This window comes from Ascidiella aspersa, chromosome 8, assembly GCF_963924565.1.
Source record: "Ascidiella aspersa chromosome 8, kaAscAspe10.2, whole genome shotgun sequence".
NCBI classification, from domain to species: domain Eukaryota; kingdom Metazoa; phylum Chordata; class Ascidiacea; order Phlebobranchia; family Ascidiidae; genus Ascidiella; species Ascidiella aspersa.
In genome coordinates, this window is record NC_139454.1 from 11,978,105 (window position 1) to 11,996,400 (window position 18,296).

At 37.6% G+C, this 18,296-nt stretch overlaps 1 protein-coding gene across 1 annotated transcript; it reads left to right on the plus strand.

Moving 5' to 3' along the window:
- The first annotated feature begins 2,609 nt into the window (after window positions 1–2,609).
- On the plus strand, window positions 2,610–17,701 carry LOC146136145 (cholecystokinin receptor type A-like). Its single transcript, XM_083396167.1, has 10 exons — window positions 2,610–2,865; window positions 5,471–5,734; window positions 6,650–6,765; window positions 7,375–7,523; window positions 8,296–8,423; window positions 9,769–10,013; window positions 10,571–10,747; window positions 14,955–15,062; window positions 16,168–16,299; window positions 17,433–17,701. Exons 1-10 carry the CDS (start codon window positions 2,610–2,612, stop codon window positions 17,529–17,531), a joined length of 1,674 nt encoding a protein of 557 aa, XP_083252293.1. The 3' UTR covers window positions 17,532–17,701.
- The last annotated feature ends 595 nt before the right edge of the window (window positions 17,702–18,296 follow it).

The window sequence follows — 18,296 nt, forward strand, 5'->3', positions numbered from 1 at the left end:
CTTTAATAAATAAGCCGATCCGTTTTCGCAACTGGTAGAAATACGGTTCCTTTAAATATATCACAAATACATCAAAAACGACGGCATTTTCATCTGTAATATTTTTTTCGCATTTGTGCTCTTCGTAGCCTATATGGAAACCAAAGATGCATTTTATAAACTTTGAGAAGACCGATAGTGCACACTGCTTAGTACACACCTTTTTTAGTAATCCTTTTCGACAACTGCCAAAATTGACAGCTTGGGTCGCCTTGCCAGCTAGTGTAACCCCGACCACGTGTTTTTAATAAAATAAAATAAAAAGTCTCTCTTATAAAGTCATTTTGTGCTATTATATATTATAGACGAGTTAGTTTTAACATATTATGAGACAAGAATAAGTAAAATCTATAGATAGATGCTAGAGGTGAACAAAACTAAAAAAGTTTAGGAAGCACTGATCTCAGGTATAACGGCCCTATTTAATAACAATTTGCTGAATTATAGATATATACGATAAAAGTCATCCACCGTTCGAATTATTTTTTTATCATATTTTATATAAGATAACAGGCTAGCAACAGGGGGATTCAAACTTTTTTGCGCAAGATAATGTTTTTGCAATATTGCCGTTGTATTGTGTGTCGTCACATCTTTTGAAACACGATAACGCAATGTTTAATTTTATGCGCTTGACATTTTTATTTGCGCTCGACATTACAGCCTTACAACTGTCGAGTAAATGACCTCACAACACGTTTGTCAAAATCAGCTCGAGCACGAGCAATTTGTTGTTTGCCAATGAGAAAAGCCTCCTGAATTTACAGTTTAGCACCAATTCAACCAAATAAAACTTATTTTTTTCTCGCTTCACGCGACCGAAAACATTCTTCACTATTTTCAAGTTGTCTCAGTGATATTTAATTAAAAATGCTGAATTGCGTTTCGTAGCGGGGCGCAAGACATTGAAAAGTTACCAAAGGGGCGCGGCTGAAAAAAGGTTAAGAACCACTGGTATATAGCATACAAGTGTTCTCAGCAGATGCTTTCATTTCTCTTTATTATTCTTTACATTTAGAAAACCATAAGCAAAATAAGCTATGAATTATGATGCCAAATAGGAAAACTCTGTTTACTGATGAGCTACGCCAGAAGAATCCTTGTTTCGAAAAGGACTTATTAATTTCGAAGCTGAATGCATTACTTGTGTATATAGCACGTTTTTCTCAAACGTAACAATTCTACTTTCGTTTTACTTGCAGGCAAACAATGTCCTCTTTTTGGTTGCTGAAAATATGGTAGCCCTACTTTAGAGACCTCTGTTCTGAAGTGAATAAGGGGGTACACAAAGTGTTGTTAGCCAATAGAATAGGCCACGTTTTTTTTTTAATGGTGTTGAAGGAAAGCGAGGAAAATGTAGTTACAGAGAATTTAATTGTTTAAAAAACTTTTTATTGGGTGTAGCAATTTAAGAGATTGGTTTACTAGAGCAAAAAAATTGAACTGTCTCGTTATTTTGCTCCTTTTACCGATAATTATTTTGATTTACATTGTTTTTATCCATCTCAGACAATTCCCAGGGACCCCCCTGGGAAACACTGTTTAACATTTTCACTGGCCAACGGCTTCTTGGCCGCTTAAGTGTTATCGGCCATAGACTTTGTCGCCAAATTTAAAAACCTTCAGAATCGGAAAGATTTTTGCAGTTAGCCAATAATAAATCATTCATAAAACTTATAGACTCTATGTCAAAATATCTTGCGTCACTAGTTCATTAAACTGCCAAACATTGTGACATACAGGGTAAACGAAAACACAATATAACCTATTGTTAGCAGCGTGGTAAATTTACCCCCACGGCTTAAAAAAACGAAAGAAATGTTACGATCACAGCCATCAGCAAAAAAGGCAGGCCAAATGGTGCGACCTTCTGCTAATAAAAAGGTTGCGTCTGTCGCCGCCGTTAGCACAAGCCAACCGTACGTGCTAGTTAGCTCAGAACCTCAGAGTGAGTTGACTGCAATTTACTTGGCGCTCAATATTGGATTTTCTTTGTTTTCAATTTAGGCTTAAAGAGGATTTATTGATTGAAATGAATTAATTGAGCTTCGAGTGACACACAGTCTAAACTAGTGTCTGGATCAAAAAAATAAATTAAAGGAAAAAGTAAAGATGATCTTCAATTTTTGAGCTTTTACAAACAAACATGACAGCAATATTATGCGAAGGGTTGAGTTTAGCTAGTAGTGTCTGTTTTGGATCTAAATAGCAAACAAAACAAAAAACGATCGTCCATCCCAGCGTCACCAAACTACGACCAGATATGGAGTTTAACTCTAGTTTTTCGAATACAGATACAATTATAAAAACAAAAGATAATTTAATAAAACTTTTCTTAAAATTTTGTTAAATGTATATTTTTGTTTTATTCGTTGAATAATTCTTAAAAATAATAAAATTCTGCCTTCTTTGAAACAAGTTCGATAACATCAAAAATAAAAAATAATAAAAACAAAATAAATATTTTTTATAGAGTTGCTTTTTTTCTGTTTTGCATATAGCCCCTTCTTCTCTCTATTTAAGCTTTAAAAATTGTCATATACATGCACGCAATAGCAGTAAAAGTGAACATGAACATAACGGAAGAAACTATCCGAACATTGGATGTTGCTGCAACCGATAAAATGCCGCTTTCCGGGAAAAGGCTGCCCAAGTTTTTCTGCAACAATGAACAGCTGATATTCACTGGAGACGAGGCCGTTTCATCTTTATCCGAGTACGCTACAACCGCGGATTACACGGTTACCACGCCTCATTGGATTAACTCCACTACCGGACAGTTTCACAGCTCAACCGTCGACTTTACGCAACTACGTCGCGTGCAAGGTACTGGGGTTAAATCGACCACCGAGAGCGGCTAAATAACCAGGGTTTTTTAAAGTTACGCGCCCCTAAAAAATAATGCAAATAGCTGGACAAGATTGCGCGTTGCAATGATGTTTACATGATGTCTCATTCAAGCAGAGCTTACATTGATTACGCCGAAAAAAAACTGTTCAACATAGAAAGATTCTAGTTTATTTTGCGATTCTTTGAAGCATTTATAAGCATGTTAATTATGATAGACTTTGTCAAAAAATGAACTGATGTCGCTGAATACCTCTTTTTGTACTTGGTTTATTTGTATTGCGTATTAGACTTGGGAAACGTTTCAAAATCTTAACTTTGCTGCATAATAAGGTGTTGGCGAAATTATATGACGTTCATTAAAAGTCAACAATTGTGATTCATGAAACATTTAGTCCATTGTGATGAAATTTGTTTCCTTTCGATTGCTAAACAAGAGTTTAGAAAATTTAACTCATCAATTACATCGGAGCCTCTAAGCTAGTAGTCTGTACACTATTGACTGAACCATTTCAATTTTGTTAGGAAATTACGACAAACAAACTCTTAAAAATTATTTAATTTGTTTTACGTGATTAGGTAAGACTTTTTTTCGATAATGTTTGCATACCAGCATCGTCGGTCATATGCAACATATACCAGTTTCAGATAAGAATTTAATAGCATTAGTTTGTTTTGTTAATCGTTTCGCCTCCATACCTTTGTTGTCGACCCTAAAAATCAATTTCCAAAAAAAAATCAATCGCGACGTAAAGTTGAAAAGCACTGAAGCATGTGTATCACCTCACTTGCCCAAACCATGCCACTGCATTAAAAAGGCTGTATCACGTGCACGACCTAAAAATACTAACTTGACCAGGGTTTTGCATTTAAGCGATCCCTTTTAATTGTACTGACACATCTGGACGCCGCCAGAAACTTTGCGCTCCGACAACGTAGCCTAATTTCAAAGATAAGGTAGGCCACGCTCATCCCTCATTGACGGTATCGGATTAAAGCGGCGAGCCTAAACGACGATCTTATTAATTATTTACCCGTGTTTTGCTTCATCTTTTGTTCGAGTTTTGACTTGGTAATGAAATTATTGTTGTCAGGCGCTCTCACATGATCCAAAATCAGCCCGGCCGCTAACTCAAATAAAGAAAGTAAAATTGTTTCCACATGCCTCATTTGTGCCTCACGCTTACCTAAGATTCTGTCAGTACGTAAAATAACCATAGGCCGAACACAACATCTTACAAATCTAGTAGGAATGTAGAACAGCGAATGAAAAGTTTATATTTATCACAGTTTACACATTCAAATATCACACTTTTCACATTCAATAATCACCGTTAGATAAGCTTTTCCAGAATATTGCAAACAGAAAGCTTTTTTGCCTTAATATAATTTACAAGCATAGTAATCGGTAGTCACGGTGGCCTACAGAAAGGATGTGAAACTGAACTCATTATTAACATGCAAGTGTGGCGTTTAGTTTGCCCTCCATAATGTCAAGGCCAAGTAATTACAGTATTTATTTTTGCCGGGTGTCTGCAACCTCACAATGCAAAACTGTGGGAAAGTAAAGCTCTATGCACGATCGAATTTAAAATGCGTTTGTGACATTAATAAGTATAGATTTTAACAATCTTACCAGCCGGTTCGAAGTCTGTATACAGTCGAATCAATTTATGTGACTAATTACTGATGTATATTTACTACTGTCGGATATAGTATCCTGACACTAATATTTGTGAAAACAAAATACGACCTTTTCGTTTGATTTCGTTCACATTCTTTTGCTTCAGTCAAAAGCTTCTTTCAAGGCATTGTTGAACAGTGAAACCAAAAAGTTCATTTGGTATTTGTTGGAGTATTACATTTTGTTTAGCACCAGAAACATTTTAAATCGTGGTACAAATTGTAACATTGTTTTATTTACTGGTATTTTATAGTTGGGGCGCGGTTGCCCTTTAGAGACCGCTATACAACCATGTCCTAAATCGATTTAAGAAATCAGCTAATCTCTGCTTTGTAGTTCTTATCGATAGGGAAGGCATGTTTGCAAATTACCAGTTACTCCAGTATATATAAGAATGCGCCAAGCTGTTTGGAATGACCAAATTCTATTATTATTATTAAAGCCCTCTAAATTAAAAAAAAGTTTCTTATTTTAAACTTTTCTATCTATCTTGTAGGATATTATTGACCAGGGTACGCAAGTTCAATATTGAAGTACTTTAAACCCCTAGGCAGCATAATGCCGCCATTAGAGCTATATTTTTTGCAACATTTTTTTAGATTTATATTTTTTGTTTCTATTTTTTTTGGTGTTCAAATATAAAATATAAAATACTTATAGTGCTTATATTATTTCTATCCGACTAAAAGTAAAAGTGTCGAAATAATTGCAAATAATATAATAAATAAGACATCAAATTGGAAAAAAATATTTTTCGGGGTTGTTCCTAATTAAATCCACTGGAATTCATATAGCTTCAAAATGCTTTGAATACTTGCAAAAAGTTTGCTAAGTTGACTTGACAAGTCTATCAATTTGAAATCAATATCTTGAAATACATTGAAAACGTTTACACTCCAGGCCATGGTGGAAGAAGCGAGCCTGTACACATCTTTGTTCTCTACTCGGCTGTTTTTCTACTCGCCCTGGTCGGCAACTCGCTGGTCATGATTACGCTGGCGTCGAACAAGCGAATGCGCACCGTCACCAACTCGTTCCTACTCAGCCTGTCGTTGAGCGACCTTTCCCTGGCACTCGTGTGCATGCCGATATCGCTGACTGGCCGGATCCTGAAGAGGTTTATCTTCGGCAGCGTGATGTGCAAAGTTCTCCCTTACCTGATGGGTGAGCTGTGGGATCGTAGTGATCGTCAGTATGACGCAAAGAGGGCCACGCGTCTTGAGTTTAAACTCAGAATGCACGATCATAACGGATCGGAGCCGATACCCATTGCCAGTAACGGTACCGGTACTCGTCCGATACTATAGGGTGGTATCGCTACCAAACTAATTAGTGTATTACCGCTTGTTTTGCGATTACACGTAAGTTTTTTTACCTTTGAAGGTACATTTTGCCAAAAAATATTGTATTAAGCATTAGCACTTTTACTTGGCGAACCTAACCGTGAGCCTTATTTTAATCTATTTTGCTTAATTGGCCAAAGGAATGACGTTATTTGGTATCAGATTAGACAAGCGTATACTTTGTTTCCAATATATCGGGTATTGGAATCGAAAAAAATACAGCTTCGAACATGCCTAGTTTAAAAGAGAGTTTTTAATAATATGATGTGTTAGCCAGGGCTAAGAAAAATGTTGAGGTTGTCTACGAGGTAAATTATACATTACTCAAAATGTTGCCTACATTTTTATCGATTTTGTAGTAAATTTTTTTCCTTTTAAGAAATAAACTCATTTATTTTACATCGTGTTTATCCCGAAATTTGAGATACAGTAAATGCATTTATTGTAAGAAATGTAACTTTTCTAACTAATGACTAATATGTATTTTAGTCGGTGTCATCGCGTATTGTACAGGAATGGCACGTCTAATACTTTTTCTTTATGGCGTCGTTTAACAAACAATTGAAAGAGAAACCAGTATTGTTTTGTCAACTCGTTTCTAGATTATAAACGTAGTTCAATCGTTTACAAAGCATTTTTGGTGTTTTGTCGCATAACCCGGGAAAGAGATTATCACGAACGATTATGGAATCATTTTAGGAGCTTTTCTTCTTATCCGGTATCAACCTTGTCGCAGGAATTTCTGTTTCCGTGTCAACTTTCACGATGTTGGCAATTTCCATCGAACGCTACAACGCAATTTGCAACCCGCTAACGTCGCGCGGATGGCAGACCAAGTCACATGCTTGCAAGGTACTTGCGAATAACGACTATATTCTGAAATGTTTGGGATCTTAGAGATTGACATGTCTATCGCGCAGCTCTGTATAGGCCTATAGTATAATATTGGAGTGGATATAAATGTAACGTGACATACAATATGCAAAAATATCATAGTGAATACAAACAATAGTGGTTTGATGCTGTTCGTTGCGTTTTTCTGTTTTACTTGTTCGCGAGATTAGGACCAGATCATCTTTGGTCGTCGGTTCCAGACCAAACAGACCAATAGGTTTACCAACTTTGTATTTTTTTTCACGTTTGACATTTTTGCGTGACAATATAATTTTTTTGCATGAGATTTCAAAACATAAATTTACTCCGACTGTTAAATATTGCTATGACGGCATTTTCTAATGGGCTCAGTTTTGTTTGCGGCCTATATTTATAGCAAAATTGACAAAAGTGTCTATGTTCTAAATACTTCTAAAGTAAATTAGATTTTTTAATACAAACCTATTTGCAAATCTGTCAAACTGCATTCGCGTCTGCTATAAATTTTTCACAGTGGTGCGTATGGGTCAACGCAACACCAAAAGCCACATTATCCAACAACCATTGCAGTGATTTGCTTACGTCCAGGTGATCGCAGTGGTGTGGCTGCTGAGCTTTGCATTCATGTCGCCATTCCTCGGCTTCAGCAAGCTGCAGTATATTCCCATCGTCAAGGCGAGCAAGTGCACCCAAGCATGTCGACTGGACTTCGGAAGCAGGGAAGCGCAGCAAGCCTGGTTGGTCTGGGTCGAGGTTGTGTTGTTATAATACGTGGAATGCTAATCAACAGTTAAAACCTATTATAAATCAAAGCACAGCTCCTCTGGTAATTGTAATATCTACCAACATTTCGGCAACCTATGCAAGTCGCCTTCGTCAGGGTGAATGACACCGATTGCACAATATATGGAAAACACACAAAGAAAAAAAAACGCGAGCAACGAAACGATAATAAAATAATAATTAGCGATAACGCTTTGCATAACTAAATATTTGGCAATGCTGGAAAATACGGTTGGTTGGACTTGTGTGTGTATTGCTTATAGGGGAGTTGAAGTGAAGAAACATCTAATTTTTACCGTGATGTAATGAGTGATGGATAATTTTTAAATAATCCTGGAAAGCCTGAACGACCGTCTTAAACCACCAATTTTTCCCGATAATAAACACGTTCGTATGCGTATTTCTATCAACAACGTTTATGATTTTTATTGCTTTTGTCTGCACGAAAACACAACTGATTGAGAGGGATTTACCCACAAGCGTTAAAAAGCTTGACAAGGCAGACGACATTAATTTTGACAAATGTCCGATAACATGACGGGAAAGTAAATCCGGAATGTTTGTACGATTCAGAACCAACATAACACATTACAATTAAGAATGTAATTTTGCCCTGCGCCACCGAGAAATAGATTTATAAGGGCTTCTTTTGACTCCAACATTTAGCCTATTCGAACGCGTCTATACAACTTTAAACTTCCAAAACAGAATAACACATTACTTTAGGTACGTGCTGCAAATCATTATCTTATTCGCCATCCCCGGGGTACTGATGTCGGTCGCCTACGCCAAAGTCTGCCTGACGATCTTCAAGGGTTTCGACTTTGACATTCAGAAGGAAAAGAGAAAAGCAGGTATGTGACTCTTATCAAGAATTTCATTTCCCAATTGTCCAAATCTGGGACGCCAATTGTCAGCCAGGATAACTACCTTGTTTTACCAACCAATGTTCTACTTTTTCTTATTATCAAACAATCCCAAATAGTTTTTTGAGTCCAGCCTGTGAAAGGCAGGATCAAGTATTTCTTGAAGGTGCATTTTTCACCGAAATTCAGTAGACGTCCAAAATACTTAGCTAGATGACAAACGGATATGTGGTCTGGCCATTGAGTGGCTCTTGGAAAGCATATTATCTCTCCTACACCTTGGATTCAAACTATTTACAAAGGCAATTACCATAGATCCACTTCATATGGCCCTTCGTTTTCGCAATCGATAGATGCCATAATAAAGTCACACAGACGCCAGGTTGGATATAATCAATCCCTAAGCCACACAAAAATCATCCCAACGATTTGTTATTTACACCCCTTTGATGTGCTTTGAGTCAACGTGAGATGTCGATATAATTAGCGGAAGGGCTGTTTGATGGTGTTTCTACCTTTTTATTTTCTTTCTGTAAGTGTCGAAAGAGATTTTAAAGCTAAACAAAGACACCAAATATATGTTCAATAGCCATTCAGAGCGCCGCCATTTATGGAAAAATAAAGCAAAAATAAAGAAGATAACGGAAGAAAGTGAATCTGATCTAAATCATTTCAAATAACTATATAATAAGTTATTTAGGTTTTAGACCTAACAAAAGCAAAAAGCATGATGTATGGGACGGGAACCTTTTTAGATAAGGAAGCCATAAAAAGCCGAATACTTTTGGTTGTATTTCCATGAGAGCCATATAATATTTTTCAACATCTAGTTAAGTTGGAATAGGTATGATTTTGTTTTATTATTTAAAAAGATAGTACTATGAGGTGTGAAAAAATCGGTTAAGTTTACAAAACTATGATTATGGAGTGTCATGATACGAACCGAGTCTTTGGATAAGTTAATTAACGATTCCGTCGAATCGACAAACAGACGCAAACAGACAAATAAAAGTCGATGGAAGCGCAGAAATAAATTGATACTGTACTTTTAAATAAGTAAAAACATACAGTTTGTAAAGAAGCGAAGGCTGCGTGCAGTTTTATTCAAATCATTCCAGAATGATAGCTAAGATTTTTCTGCAAGCAAGATTCCTTCATTAAAAAAGCCATAGGTTACCGACCCCTGAAATAGACACTTGGCAATTTAGTATTAAACTATTAGGCTGCTAAACATTCGCATTGGATGACATTTTGCCTAATTCACCAATTATGAAAATTGTTTGATGAAATTATTGCCTAAAATCCTTTTGTTCTTTACTTTTTATGTTTTTAGCAAAGTCTGCCAGTGCTACAGGAAGTACCGAACTGAGTCGCCTTAAAGTGCCAAAAAGTTGCAGTGGTACGTCTGCAAGTCACACGACAGTGACAAACAGCTACAATAGCACGTCATCTAGTTACATCACAGTAACCAACAGCTGCAATGGCACGTCATCTAGTCACTTGGCAGGGACAGGCACGTCGTATTGCCACTCTCCGGTGCAAGTACGACACACTCCTGGACCACACTCTTCCGTAAAGGTATTGAGTAAAATTTAGTAAAAATGTACAACAATTGGTGTTAGGCGTTGGTCAAAAATTACGACGCCTTTATCGCAATTTCGATTATTATTTAGTTGGGGCAAACAACCGAGCATATTATTTTTTGATCTTGTTTTTGATGATATCTCAAATTTTTGCTTTCCTTATTGCATCAAAAGACCCCAGTTAACAATACAAAGTAACGTAAAATAAAACTAAGTACGGTTGGCTGGGCGCATACCGTGATAAAAATGCGGTACAGAGCAAAAAAAATGTTTTCATTAAATTAAGATCAACTTTTAACGAACGTCACAGAAATCATACCTAAAGTGAAGGGATTTCGCATATAATCATTTTCAAAGGGCTATGTTATCTGTCTATTCATTTTCCACGTTTAAAAGTTTATTGCGTATGGCCAAGTCAGAGAAGTATACGGCGGTGTAAGATATACGTTTGCCGCTTCGATGCGCTGAGGCACGCATAGTTTGACACGTTCGCAAACCTCCTGGGTTTCGACTCCCTAATTAAACGCTTAAAGTCGCTTCCTGTCGCTCAAGGTCACGACCCCCGAACCGAAGCCCGGCAAGCGCTCGACGAGGAAGGACGCGACGCCGACGTCGCCTCTGTTACGTCGCAATGCGTCGCGTAAGGGCGGCAGCAATGCGCGGCAAAACCAGAACGCATCCCAGCTGCGAGCCAAGAAGCGCGTGGTCAAAATGCTGATCGTCATCGTGGTGAGTTTCCGCTAACTTGTTTAAAACTCCTCCGATTACCGGTACTTCTGTTAACGGCATTCTGATATTGAATGTACACCCGTTGGGTTTGAAAATGTGTATAATGTGAAGCTTTCCAATGTTTATGTGTACGACCTCAGTTTAATTTTTTTGCGACGTTTAGGGTTTGTCTATAATTAAACAGAAAAATCCACGTTGTGTGCTTGTTAACACATTAGTTGGAAATTCCGCAACATATTTTCACACGGTGGTTTATTATCAGATTTTACAATTGGTTTCATTAGTATACAACAGTGATCCGCAACCGGTGTGCCGGGAAAAAGTATTGCGTGCGAGGTGTGCTTTTCGCGAGGTCCGCGAAAATTTATTGCGTAAATCGTGGTTAGATAAAATACCAAAACCTATAGCCTTATGCCTTTCGATACAATTATCAACGTTGCCAAGGCTTTAATGGAGCAACAAATGGTATATTTACAACAAGAATTTTTTAAAGGAAACGTTTGACTTTCATGCAGGCCGTGAAGAAGATATAAACCGTTTAATATAAAATGTGCCTGTTGGTATCATCTCATAAGTTTTTGCTAACTCCGTTTTGCAAATACCGGTTTGCAAAACCAAAGACTCTTAATATTCGCTTTTAATGTTCTGCCTAATTCTTTAGATCAATTGTTGATAGAAAACAGTTCGTATCAACCAAAGACTTCTAAAGACTATAATTGTCCGCTTGCTTAATGTCAGTATTCGTAAGAAAAACATTTAGGGCCCTTTTTCGGCGTGAAAAACAAAACAAATCGTGGCGATTGACACATGATCATAATTTGTTGCGTGACAACTGTGCGATGTCCCATCTCGTATAAACATAACAAATTGCAAAATGTGTGTCATAGCACTTGTTAGGAAAGAAATTTCATTTACATTATGATTCGAATAGCTTTTCACTCATGTTTGGTTTTAAATAGGTATAATTGTAAAAAAATTGTAACAAAGAATGCATATCTTTTTTTTCATTCAAAAAGTTAAAAATATTCGGTTTCGGTTAAGTTAGCATTGTTAAGTATTTAAAACAATAGTATTTAAATTTTAAAACAATGAATACATTATGCTGTAGGGCTGTTTATTTTCTTGGCTATCTGCCTGTAAAACAAATTCTTTATGTATTATTAGTTGTGAGTTTCCCAAAAGTGGCCGAAGCACTGTAATTTTGTCAAGTATATTTTTATTACTTACAACATTTGCGTGGCCTATTTAATAAAATAGGCCGTGCGACGTGCGCATTGTGGTCTGGCCATTGGTGGCTCTTGGAAAGCAAATTATCTCTCCTACACCTTGGATTCAAATTATTTACAAAGGCAATTACCATGAATCCACTATATATGACCCTCCGTTTTCGCAATCGATAGATGCCATAATAAAGTCACACAGACGCCAGGTTGGATATAATCAATCCCTAAGCCACACAAAAATCATCCCAACGATTTGTTATTTACACCCCTTTGATGTGCTTTGAGTCAACGTGAGATGTAGGCAATATAATTAGCGGAAGGGCTGTTTGATGGTGTTTCTGCCTTTTCATTTTTTCCTGTAAATGTCGAAGGAGGTCTTAAAGCTAAACAACGACACCAAATATACCGATTGTGCTCATGGGTGATTGTCTCCGCTGTTCCCTTTGTAGGTGTTAGCGACCTGGTAAGAAATTGATTAATCCATTAAACGAATACATTGAAAGACCGAAATCGATCGTGGCCATTCAGCTAACGGTTAGCCGCCACGGCCTGTAAGGTTAATTCGAGTAAATCTGGTTTTGGCGCCGCGGTTTGACTTTTAACTCGCTTAAGCATTGAAGAGCCATTTAGCTAAAGGGGCGGGGCAACTGGCCGGATGTGCTGGAGGGATGGTCGGTTCTCGTCAACGACTTGTTATTATGCGCGAACGGCTCTGTTAAATTGAGACTTGCAAATTGTTTCATTATTACAAATAAACAGGCCGAGAGCTGTCAAAGTGGTGTTTAGTGTTGTAATGACAACTATAGACATTACTTGACTTGCGACAAATGAATTGACCAAGATTGAAATCAGTTAGCTATTTTTTTTGTTGATAACTTTTGACAAAACATATATTTTCGCCTATAGCTTGGCATACGTTAAACAATTTGCCTGTCGAAAGTTTATTTTAGTACTGTTTCGTTATAAATCCAACAAGTATAGCCTGTAGTATTTTTAAAACTTATTTTACGAAGCGAATAACTTTACTTGGACTTGACTTGCAATTGTAACGGCATGCTATTTGTTGAGAAGCACTTGCTTTGAATTCAAGTTATTTTATAAAATACTTCAAAGTGACTTGCTTATACAACATTGGAGTGGGCAACTTTAAAAATTTGGTTAAAAATAGATTTCGATTTGTGAGATCAGCCTGGTAGATTGAAAACCGCGAGGGACAGGTTACTCTATTGACCTAAATCCAAACCAACAGTAAACGATCGAAGACCGAATGGGTGGCGTTCGCATGGCAAGTGACTAAACTCGCCTCCCCATCAGGTCCCAGCGGCACAAAAGTTATTGGATTTCAACGCTGGCTTAGCCAATCAAGCTTGTCCCGACCTGAGGAATAATTAACTTACCTGGCAAGAGAAACGACTTGCTCGCAAAAAGCCGCCATAAATTTATTTGACCGACCAGAGTCGAACGGTTTATTTAATTGTTGAAACTTCGCATTTCAAAAGCAATGACATACTGTGGAGAAACATCTTACGTCGTTCATGCGTATAGTTAAAGAACGTCGTCCAAGCTGGTTCAGATTGCATCGGACTTCGATGATCTGACGTATTTATCTAAAAACAGAACCATGTCAAATTTACAACAAGTATAGTCGCCCGAGAGCATTTTTAAGCACGTTATGGGCACATTATCGTGCGTATACTTATAGTTTATTACGTTTTAATAATTAATCGGCCATCCTCTGCATTTAGGCGTGACCTTTTCACTTTTAATTGGCCGATATGGAATACGTGTCACCGACGATCATTTATGCATGCTTTGATGCTGCTGTTATTGATCTTTACACGAAAAAACACTTTCACGCCTATATTGTAAAGGGACTGTCTTGCCACCCATAACTGCTACGCAAAGTTTCAAAGATGGGCAGGGGAGGGGTGGGTTCGGGGTCAACCCTACATCTTGCCGAAAACTTCTGTTGCGGGCGTTTAAACGATTGACAATATTTTAGTTTTTAATAAACAATCCCCGCCGTAATGCAAAAACGACTAAGCCATTTCGGATATTTTTTGGTTTTAAAACAACAAAAATGTGTCAAAAAGCAGCAAATCCACCAATGTAAGAGAGTATTCTAAATTATTTCAACGTGATATGCGCCGCAGGCACAAAAATGAAAATACAATACGCGGGCCGCATGTGCGTCGGTAAAGGGAGGCATGCTACCCGGAGACCACAAGTTTACCACATATGGTTAAGGCCGATATTTTTTAATTTCAAAATAGAAAACGGGATAAGTTTATAATAAATCATTAAGTTTCATTTGTTTCCAGTTGCTGAATAGCACATGGAAGTTTAGTTTTAAACATACGCTAATGGAATTACTGGTGAGTTAAAATAATTTCGGTATTTTCGGTGTGCAAATCTAAACTGAGACAGCCTAATTTTACAAGTTGAGCATTTTATGTTTGAAAATGCCTCGCGTGCCGCACTTTAAATTTCTGGGTGCCGCCAGTTTGACACCCCTGAAATGTAAGGCTGAACAGATTACGCTTCAGAAAGGTTACGCAGGCAGCCTGCCCGCTTGTCCGTAGTTTATTCAAAGAAGAGCCTGTAAGAACAACCAAATTTTAGGTAATTGTGTTGTTCCTGTACAGATTCATCTTGTTAAGCAATCAATCTGCTGTCTAACCTAGCACAGGGAATTCTGTCAAATCGGTTTATACCCGCAGCGGGATAATAAAAAAACAGTAACTCCATTATTTTACTCATCGTAAAGTGCGTTTACCCATCCAGGGATTTAATATATAATCAAGGTTTTTTCCTTATTAATAATTTATTAAAATGTTTTCTAATTGCACTATGGTGGGAACGTGAGGGTACTGTATTTCGAGTACTCTTTTAATTTCCGCAGTAATATAAGACATTGCGTTTGTTTGTTTTCAATTGTTAGGTATTTATTATCAATGCTGACTGGAGTTAATTTTTGCTTTAAGGCAATTTACTTTGTTTGCTGGACCCCTCTCTTTATCGCCAACGTGTGGAAGGCATTTGATCCGAAGGGAGCTAGAAAAAGTCTGGAAGGCGGAATTGAGATAATCCAAGTCAGTTAAATCAAACTTCTTTGATATAATTTGAAGTAGGTGAATATGCACAATCCAGTAAAAAATAGCTTGAATTCCTGCAAGACACAAACTGACTAAAGCAACATGGTGTTTTTAATAGAATCGCATCAACTCTTTGCTTGCTACATGTTGCGTTTTCGGAATAGATTATCAAAGATTCTGTCGGCTAAAGTTATTTCCTTACGGGAGGACTTCGCGCTAAAACAGATGTCAACTTAAACCAATTTAAGCCCCTCGGTAGCCCTTGGCGTTACCAAGGGAGCAGACTTCAAGACTAAAACTCGACCAAGCAAGTATTAGGGCATTGAGCTGCAGCTCTAAAGCAAGATTTAGTTTACTTACTGGGTGGCGTGCATTGATACTACGTTCGGCGTTCAAATAACACTGTGCTTGTCAATGCAATAAAATATAAAACATTGCGTCGCTTTTATAGCATATAAAAATATATTAACAGTGATCATTGCTATATTTCTGATTACCGTTTACCGTCGTAGCAGACTTGGACAACTAGATTTATTTAGTTCTTGAAAATCGATTATATAATTCCCTTTTTAGCATTTAAGTTCTCTAATCATTAAATAAGAAAACTTGAGTTACGTCAGACCTCTCGCTATTCGATAGGGCTAAACCAGTGGTTCTCAAAGTGAGCCTATAGTCTAAGTCCATGTTTCTTTACACTTAATAGGCCATTAATAGGCCATTAGTAGGCCACAGCCATTAAGGAAATATAAAGCAATGCAGGAATTTTACATAGGTAATTAATCAATACCTACGTTATACGTTCAAACAAACTGAACTTTCAGACGATTAGCGCATCCAAATTACATCGAAGTAATAAATAAAAAGGTAGAGTACCTTGTGGTTTTTTTGTGGGGAGGAATTAATAGTATTTGGGCTCGTAAGGGAGGAATTCGAAAAAAACTTTGAGAACCACTGGGCTAAACAGTTCGAATACAAACAGCATAACAGCAACAGCGATCGGCGCGCGCCACCTTCGAAGCCTAATCCCCGCGGGAGCCACCTTAAGGCAGCGTAGAGTGTTACAGATACCTAGCCGAGACCTAATCCTGTCTTATACCCGCAGCTTATGTCTTACGTCTCGACGTGTGTGAACCCGGTGATTTACTGCTTCATGCACAAGAAATTTCGCGAGGGCTTTGTTCACGCCTTCCTCTGTTGCATGCCGGCCTTCTGCATCCGAGCGGTGGAAACCAAGGTGACTTCTTATGCACTTCACTATCTACAATTTTGTATTTGTGTGTAATTTTAAAACAAACTTAGGGCGAGACATCTCCATAGTAAGAATATTTTCATATTCATCTTGCATTGTAAAATGTTTTACCTGTAAGGTAGAGTAACAAGCAAATAGAGTGTGATCTATTCCACGAGGCTTTTAAACGTTCCGGACTTAGAGATGAACGATTCTGTTGGATTAAAGCAGGGGTGGCTCCAAACCGCGGCCAGCGAACCTCATGCGGGGCTCTTCAAACAAGTTTTGCGGCCATAACGTTTAGGTAGAATTTAATTTTAGGATGTCCAGTGTCAATTTCGTAGTTTCATTTGTTGCCTATTTTGACTACTTAAATGGAAAAACGTTACTGTTCAGTAGCCTATACATTTAAGCACGTTGTAACAAATCTTATCGGTATAAACATGTCATGCGTCTCATCGCAATTTTACATCTAAGAGGCGATGACTTTTCTCGCCCTACACTTGACTGTATTTATGGAGTATATTTATCATGGTAATGAGACTTGCCCTTTAAACGAAATTACGGGATTCATCGATGTTTGGTTTATATTACTTGTTGTACAATAAAGTGATTAGATGATCAACGTTGACAGCGTGATGGCCTTTATTTAAGAAATCCCGGAGTGTGAATGAAATCCGCCTTAACGTAACATACATTGTGCAATACCTATACCTATATTGATCTAGATGAGCAAAGGTGTGTAAATAAATAAGAAACATGGTGATATGCTTTTCTGACATTTTTGCAAGGTTTGGGGTTAAGGAAAATGTGGCTCTTGGGCTCTTACTGTTTGGCAACCCCTGGATTACAGCAAAAGTTCACACAAGACAAACCTAACCATTTAAGGCGGATCGCAAGTATAGGCTATGTTATTTTAGGGGTCGTCTTATTTGAGTATTTTAAAAAAGTCTGTTTGTCGTTATCTGGTTGTAAGAACTTAATTTGCTCTGAAGTTTGGGTAAATATTATGCAAGTTTAATCAATTTGAATTTATCATTGGTCGGTATAATCCTGCAGCCCTCGTATTTCCGGAGAAAGTCCTATTATGTTGGTTCACTTCTGCTAACCTCAAACCTCCAGTGCTTCTCATTTTTCAGCAAAAGACGCCTGGAAGCAACGGCATGTGCGAGACCGACACACGCTCGACGGTCCTGAGGTCACCGCGAACTTGCCGGACGGTGAGCACGGAAGCGTGACCAAGCAGCGGCGTTTCGTCATAATCGGCAGCAAAGCGTGACCGTCAGCAGCAACCAATCACCATCGCAACTTTAGAATTGTACAGCGCAGCGTACGACTAGTGCAGCAAATCTAGTTTTCGTAGCGACTTACGCTTCCGGTAACCATTAAAAACAGCGTGATGTCACGAATCGTTGAATAGTGCAAAGAGATGTTCATCGTAATAAACTTTTATAAATCGATTGCTGTGCTTTCAAAACGCAAATGCGAAGCATTACTTACTGTAACATGGGTCAATGTCTAAAGACCTATCAATTTTTTTGGTTTAGTGTAAATTAATTACAACGAATGCTCTTGGAGTGGCCATGTAAATCCGCTAAATGAAAATCAAACAGTTCCAGTGTGATTATGTCGTAATCGTGTGTTTTCGGAAGCAGCAACAGCATTTGCACCGGCTTATTCACTGTGTCCTTTTATGTACTTAAATGTTGGGGTGCAACACCTGAATAAAAACAACCTTTCATGCTTTGGGATCGCTCAGCATTTTTGTAAATTAGGAACTAATTTAAAAATCTATTGTAATAAAAAGCAGGCCAAGTCCATTATTTTTAACAACGGCTGATGCTAAACTTATGCCTTTTTAAGTAGTATTCACTCTAGTTCAGTTAAATTTAAATTTTGTTAAAACAGTTTATTAAGGTTATTATTGCCAAATATTTAAGTCACGTGGAATCGTCATTCTCTATTTGAGAAAATCGTAACATTGCCTACTCTTCATTCAAGTC

What these genes read in the sequence shown, in the direction of transcription:
- LOC146136145 (XM_083396167.1), top strand. Translation starts at nt 2,610, where the DNA reads ATGAACATAACGGAAGAAACTATCCGAACATTGGATGTTGCTGCAACC. An exon ending in AGGGAAGCGCAGCAAGCCTG is followed by an intron (nt 7,524 to 8,295) that starts GTTGGTCTGGGT and finishes ACATTACTTTAG; the next exon opens with GTACGTGCTGCAAATCATTA. An exon ending in AAATGCTGATCGTCATCGTG is followed by an intron (nt 10,748 to 14,954) that starts GTGAGTTTCCGC and finishes TTTTGCTTTAAG; the next exon opens with GCAATTTACTTTGTTTGCTG.